The sequence below is a fragment of the Cervus canadensis genome, chromosome 8, assembly GCF_019320065.1.
Source record: "Cervus canadensis isolate Bull #8, Minnesota chromosome 8, ASM1932006v1, whole genome shotgun sequence".
NCBI lineage: Eukaryota > Metazoa > Chordata > Mammalia > Artiodactyla > Cervidae > Cervus > Cervus canadensis.
In genome coordinates, this window is record NC_057393.1 from 68842570 (window position 1) to 68850387 (window position 7818).

The 7818-nt window shown below is 39.8% G+C and overlaps 1 protein-coding gene across 1 annotated transcript; it reads left to right on the forward strand.

The window, feature by feature from the left end:
- The first annotated feature begins 3509 nt into the window (after positions 1-3509).
- On the forward strand, positions 3510-5646 carry ATOH7 (atonal bHLH transcription factor 7). The gene has a single exon (XM_043476230.1). The coding sequence runs from the start codon at positions 3908-3910 to the stop codon at positions 4364-4366; it is 459 nt and encodes a 152-aa protein (XP_043332165.1). The 5' UTR covers positions 3510-3907; the 3' UTR covers positions 4367-5646.
- Positions 5647-7818: the final 2172 nt, after the last annotated feature.

The following is a 7818-nucleotide window of genomic DNA, read 5'->3' on the forward strand; positions in this document are numbered from 1 at the left end:
TTTATTTAAAAAATTAGACATTATTTTGGGTAATAAAGGAATGTTTATCCTTTAACCTATTCTATCCGTTTTATGTAATTAATAATTTCTAGTCATTGATCTTTTGCTTTTAAAACAATGTTTGTCCTAGCTTTCTACTCCTACTGGTATAAGCTCTTCCTATCATCCCCTCTGTCTCATCTCCATCTGCCACTTTTGATTTCTGGCCAACTCTAGACATATAATAACTGCCAATTCACCTGGTAAGATCATGCCCTCAGTATAGAAACAGTAGAAATTAGTCTGACATGCATATTCTTTTGGCTTAAATGGCTAAGGATGTGTTTTTTGATAAGGAAGAATCAATTCTGCATTTAAAATGTGGATCTAGTGTGTGATCTTTACAAAGTAAGGAAATGCAAATTATTTGTCGGAGTTATTTTCACTAGGAATGCACTCATTCTGACTGGCATCTATCGAACTATCATTTAAGTAACTTTTTTTCAGCCATTCAGCCTGGGTTGCTTATTACTTGTTATTTTCTAGGCACTGTGCTAGATACTAGTGTTATGAAATAAATGACACCATCCTTTAAGCACAAAATTTCTAATTCTATTCCTGAAACTTTTACTAGTGACTGCTGACTTTGGGAAAGCATTAGTGGATTTCAACTGCCCCAATATAAACTGAGGGGCTTACACTAAGTGATCTTAGTTTTAAAACCTCTGAAATCAGAGGCTATAGGAGATGTGATTTCTTGTCTTAATTCAGTTGTTAAGTTGCTCAGCATCTTTGCACCTATTGTTTAGTCTCTGGATTTCAGACCTCTATAAAATAAATGGAAGGTATTAGAGGAGGTTTGGAAACGTGTATTCCAAGGAACTTTGTTAACAGAACGTTGTAGAAAAAAGGGTTCTGTGTTCAAGAAGGCTTAGGAAACTCTGGAGTCAGAAAGTTTCTTTGCTCCAGGACTGCTCAGAAATTTTACTATAGCAATTTTGCTTTATGACTCTCTAAGCAGGTGATAGCAAATGTGTTTCCCAAATTTACTGACGGTAGAATTCTTTTTCCCCAGAAGCATCTTTGTAGTACTAACAAATTGCCCTTCAAAATACATTTGGGAAATAAATGACTGTATACTTTCTACTGCCCTTTGTTGCAGCAATACTATTATTGGATCAATTTTCATGTCACATATCTGTTAGTTTATATTCCAACATAGCTGTGCTGTGTGCATGCTGCTGGACTTCCTTTTTCTCTTCAAGCTGTGTTTACAATTCTCTTGGTGCACAGGCAATTATATCACCAACCCTGGATACATGGCCTGCAAAATCATACATCTCATTAACATTTTGGTCAGTAGTGTCCAAAATAGTGTTTTGTTTTTTTTAAGGAAAAGTTCCTAACAGCAGCATAGAGGAGGCTCCTTGGGGGAAGGATGAGATAAATGAACATGAGAAATAATAGCATTAGTCGGGCTGATTTCCATGAAAACTCGAAGAATTGTATTTGACATTTTGATGACTAAACACAGTCTTTCCTGTCATAGGAGTGCTATTCTTGACCAAGACTGTTAAGAATCAGAGTAATAGAGCTGAGTGGCTCCATGCAAAAGTCTGTGTTCAACATCTGTCATGTTGCAGATCATTAATGTTCAATTGAATTCTATTGTCTTCATGTTACTCAGCTTCATTTCATTGTCATTGCTTCAGCTGGGGATTAATCAACTATTTATGGGAAGACAGGACTTGGAGTCAGGGCGGTCACAATGGGGTTTTAGTCTCAAGCAGTGGTAAGAGAAGACGCAGTCAAAAGACTCCTGATTTGTGAAACTTGTTAATAATTTGATTAAACAAAAATAAACGGGAATAATGCCAATATAATCCATATCTCAAACGGAGAAAGAACATTCTTGGTCTTCCTAAGGAATTCAGAAATGATTCTGGCTTGAAACTATTTGGAACTGGTTTATTTGCCACTTGACTCTTCCTTAAGAGCTAGAAAGAAGCTGAGATAAGAGAATCAAGTTAGCAGTTTCTCTACAAATCAGCTCCTCATTAGCAGGAGTGGAAATCATGTTTCACTATTGTTTCTGAGGACAGTTGCTACAACTGAAACAGGGAAGTAGCATGAGATTCTTACAACTTTATGAGGTGGGGGGAAATGTCTTCCATTAGGAATTATTTTTTAAAACCTCACAAATAAGTAGGAATTATTTTTTAAAACCTCACGAATCAGACTTCCCTGGAGTTCCAGTGGTTAAGACTCTGTGTTTCCACTGCAGGGGGCATGGGTTTGATCCCTGGTCCATCCCTGGTTGGGGAACTAAGAGCCCACATGCCACACTGCATGGGCAAAAAAAAAAAAAAAATTTCACTAACTACTTAGATGTTTCCATTTTGCACGTATATGTGCATCATGATTAGTTTTAATAGATTTAAAAGTCAAATGAAATAATTATCATCTCAATATACATCCCCAAAATATTTATAAACCTGTGTTGGGGGAATGCAGTAGAAATTCTGAATTTGCCTAAGTATCCAAACTCATGCAATCCAATTATATAGTAAAATAATATACATTTTTACATATATGTTAATATGTTTTTTAAACCATTTTTGATTGAAGTATAGTTAATTTATAATGTGTTAGTTTTAGGTGTAAAGCAAAGTAATTCAGTTCACATATATTTGTATATATACATTCTTTTTCAGATTCTTTTCCAGTTAGATTATTATAAGTTCCCTGTGCTATACAGTAGGTCCTTGTTATTTGTCTGTTTTATATATAGTAGTGTGTATAGGTTAATTCCAAACTCCTAATTTATCACCCTCCACACCCCCTATGGTAACCACACGTTTGTTTTCTGTGTCTGTGAGCACACCAGTATTTTTTGATATGCTATACTAAGTTATTCTTCAGAAAAACAGCCAAATTATTTGCACAGTAAAATTCCATGTCTGAAATAATGTTATGACCTGCTGGTTTGTCCCAACTTAGTTAATAACTAAAATAAAATGAGAATATATTCAGTCAGCATTGTGAGAAACTGCCACACATCTTGACAAAGCAAAATTTTCTATCACTGAACGTCTACATATCTTACAATTCCAAGACCAACATATTCACACAAGACCAACATAATCACAAAAGTGATCTTTAATCATTTAAAAACCATGGTTCAATTTTTGATCTGTAAGCTGCACACTGATATGGGAAAAGATGAACCAAATTCTCCCCCACCCCCACCCTGTTATTCTTTTGGGGACAGCCCGGCCACTCCAGATGGTGTGTTAGTTAATGCTGGACATAGCTTTGGAGAAACTTCCAACAGACGAAGCCGGTGATGTCAGGATTTTGCTGTGCGTCGTCCCCCTTCCCCCCTGCGGTTCCCAGGGTAGGAAGGTGCTGAGATGGAAGCCGAGGGACGCCCGCCCACCTGCCACCACCTGTTCCCTCCTTCAGCCCTCTGCTATAAATTCTCCTCCTTCAAAGATTTATCCAGCACTCTCCCACAGCTACTGCGGAAGAAGCGCTCCTTTCCTATCTGAGCTTCAGAAAAGGTTTTGTCTTCCAGAAGTCTCCGGTTTTCCCAGAGAATTGAAAAGACCTTTCCCGAACCAGCCACACCAATTCTGCTGCAGGAAAGTTCCCTTCTCTTTTGCAACTTAACATTGGGAAAATGACTTTCTCTTCTACCTCTCAATTTCCTCTAAATTTTGGCAAGTGAAGAGACATCTATCTGGTTATCCAATAGGACACAAGGCGGAACCCCGCACTCCCCACGGCAAACTTCCATTCCGCGTAGTTGCTTTGCGTATGACTTATTTGCTCGGAAGAGCCAAGGTGCAGAGCGGGTTCATACATCAGACACGCACAAGTCGTGAAAGGACCCGAGAGTTCGGCGCCTCCCCCCTGCCGGCGGGGAATGAAGTCCTGCAAGCCCTGCAACGCGGCGGCGGGAGCGCGTGCCGCGCCCCCTTGCGCGGGTGGTGCCGAGTGCGCGGGCACGTGCGCCGGGGCCGGGCGGCTGGAGAGCGCGGCGCGCAGGCGCCTAGCGGCAAACGCGCGCGAGCGCCGCCGCATGCAGGGGCTCAACACGGCCTTCGACCGCTTGCGCAGGGTGGTGCCCCAGTGGGGCCAGGACAAAAAGCTGTCCAAGTACGAGACCCTGCAGATGGCGCTGAGCTACATCATGGCTCTGACCCGCATCCTGGCCGAGGCTGAGCGATTCGGCTCGGAGCGGGACTGGGTCAATCTCCACTGTGAGCACTTCGGCCGAGACAACTACCTTCCATTCGCGGGCGCGAAGTTGCCAGCAGAGACCGAGCCCTACGGCCAGAGGCTCTTCGGCTTCCAGCCCGAGCCCTTCCCGATGGCCAGTTAGGTCGCGCGGCCCGGTCGGAATGAGACGCGCAGTGATCCGCATTCTGGAGCTGTAGCCCTACCCACTCGGTGGCATAGGATGGACACATTCTTAGAATAAAATTAGGAAATTTCCAGGTTACTTTTCGCATCTCTAGTCCTAGGGAGGCAATGCTTTTATTGCTTTTCTTTTTTCCTCCTTATTATGTTGTAGATTTCATTAATGCATCTTGGAATAGTTTTGATTGCTGAGAATAATGCTCCCTTCCCCCTTTCTGGGCGACTTTGAGGGAAAACAATGTAAGAAAAAATAGAATTGGGTTATACTTCAGGTTTAGTTTTCAATTCCTTAGACTTAGTAAGTTTGTCCTGTTAGGGTGAAGTTACAGTATCTCTTACCTGTGTATGCTTAATACAGAGCTGCCTTCCTGTCTTGTAAATGCGTTTATGCCTAGTGTATTGTGTGTGCATGCATGAAGTAGACTTCTTTTTTTCCTTTGGTAGAATACGTGGGTGTGAGTGCTCTGTATTTTTTAAAATTGTGTATACATTATTGTAATATACATTTTGTAAAATAGAATTAAAAACTTGGGTTTGCTTTTCATGCCAGGTGCCCTGCCAGTTTTCTGATGGCACTGGAGGCCTATTTGTTTGGCGGTTGGTGACATCGAGTGCTTACCTGAGTAAAGATGTATTAAATGTAACCCCAGCAATTGGCAAAGCGCTGTTTTGTAATGCTTCATCAAAAAAAGACAAGCTGATGAGCGTACAAGTAATTAATTTGAAAGTTTTCTCTATCAACTTGGAAATAGATATATTTTTCATGGTTTTTAAAAAGATTAATGGAAATAATATTCAACTTTTAAACAGCTAGATACACAGTTCCTTAATCTTTTACTTTCCTTATTAAGCCAGTTGCTAACTACTAATTCCTTACAAGTATTCAAATATATATATTTGCTCATATATATATTGAATATATGCATATTTGGCTTTTGGAGTGATTTGCTTTTAATCAGTACCAGTTGAGCAATAAGGGCTTCACTACCACCAAGGCTAATCAAAAAAGCAGTAATATAATACACGTGGTATTGGTTTGAATTACTTTTATAAGTTTGCTTAAGCATTGGAGGAATAAGCCAAGCCTTTAATGTAAAGAATGACTTGGTCAACAGACTGCATGCTTTTCGGTGAATGTCTTGCTAATAACTGGAAAAAGCAAGACTCTTAAGTTATCTGTGCCTTTGGAACTTGTCGCAAGTTAACAATAACATTTCCCAAACCCTTTTTATAATATTATGGGTTCCAACACCTAATTCAGGCACAGCCACCATTTGCATCTTTCTAGAGTCTTCATTAAAATTTTCTTAGTTATCCCTGATTATCAAATTCCTTTTGGTTTGTGATGAGTGGCAGTATCTTCCCCAGGCCATCATCTAAAATTTACAAAATCACAAGTATATTGCTACAAATTGTGACAGTCTAATGCTGAATTTCCCTTTCCTTCTTATCTAATTTTTTTTGGCTGTGTGCCTCCATGTGGGACTTTAATCCCCTGAACAGGGATGAACCCTCTGCCCCCTGCCGTGGAAGCTGAGAGTCTAAACCACTGGACACCAGAGAAGTTTTCCCTTACCTTCTGATATCTGTAAATAAGAAACTAAGGTGTGTCAGGATTTTGCTTCCTCAGTGCAAATTAGAGAATAAAATGTTTAATCTCTTGACTTCAACAGCTCTCAGAAGACACGGTAGTCCCAGAAGACAACACAGATCTACAAGGGATGATGCCCAGACCTCTTTCTGGTCATACTGCACTCTGCGGTGAATACTTGGGCTCTGGCAAGGTTCAGAGCATCTGGCATCCTATTTGAGCACAGTAGTCTACTTATTTAGACTTAAATTGTTCATTAGGAGCCCCAGTAAGTTTGTGGAGTTTGTAGAATGAATAAAATCAGCGCTAAAATAAAATATGTTAGAGAAAGTCTCACAGATGTATTAAGATTGTTAGTCCTTTTGTTAGGTAGGGACTCTCTGGACTATAAATACCTTGCAAAAGAGAACTGTACTTTTCATTTTATCTCTGTGGCTTCTAGCACAAAGATAAACATGCAATAAGTATTTTTTTTTTTTGGTTGTTAACAGGAAATGAAATGAAATCAAATGATTTAATTAAAATGTGATTCTAATCCTATGCCTCTTTCCCCCCATCCCCATTCCCTGAAAAGAGTGGGAATCTGTTAACTATTATGCTTTAGTGGCTCATTTCTGTTGGAAATCTCTGGAAGCAACTTAGATCTTACTAAATTCCTAAGCTTTCCTAGTACTTGGTGTACTGTGTGTGTGTGTTTTTTTTTTTTCCCTGAAAAGACAGTTGAAGGAAAAGTAAATGGGTCTCAGTGATCAAATGCAATCTTTGGTAAAACTCTTCAAACTGTATGTTGAGGAAGCTATTGTGGCTTATGGATTAGGAGCTTGGATAAAACAAATGTAAAATATTTTTGAACTTAAAGTTCATATATTATTATACATAATAGAATTTAAATTACCAAGCAACCTAAAAGTTGCTCTTGTTTAGTTGCTAAGTTGTGTCTGACTCTTTTGTGATCTCATGGACTGTAGCCCACCAGGCTCCTCTGTCCATGGGATTTCCCAGGCAAGAATTCTGGAGTGGGTTGCCATTTCCTCTTCCAGAGGATCTTCTCTACCCAGGAACTGAATCTGTGTCTCCTGAACTGATAGGCGGATTCTTTACCATTGAGCCACCGGGGGTGTCCTAGTTGCTGCAATATACTGTATTGTCTCACCTTTGAAAATCTATGTTCTTTGTAGTTTGATAACAGAACATATTGAAATTTTAAAATATTCTTTTACCCATGCTCCCTTTCCTCAGTAAATCAACATACCTTATCCAGCATCTATTTATACCCTGGCTTATAGAACATCATCTTTGTCCTTGAGTAGGCAGTCAAGAACATACATGTACTAATCAGTAAGTGGCCCTAAACAGAGGTTAGCTGAATGCTTCAACAGTGAAGTATCAGTGATATGTGCCATAAGAGCCCCTAAGAGAGACATTAAATAGTAAAAGAAGACCCACTCCCAGGCATCGTTTGAGTTCTGTTAGTAGTTATTTTATGTGGGCTTTCCCTAGGTGCTAGCTGCAGGTTGAGGCCAAACACCAGGGTCAGAAGTCTTGAAGAACCATATACAAATGAACAGGGCTATCAATATGGGGAGGGCCATCCAAGCTAGTGGTTCTCAACCCAGCCTGCTCATTAGAATCACGTGGGGAATCTTGAAAAATATACCAATTCTCGGGCCCCCAGTTCAAGAACTGATTTAACTGTTCTGAGGTGAGGCCTAGATATTTTTTTCAATATTTTCCCAGTGAGTCTAACTGGCTAATGGGGTTGAGAACTGCTTAATTAAACAATAAGTACTATGACACCATTAAACTCATTACTCAAAACTGAT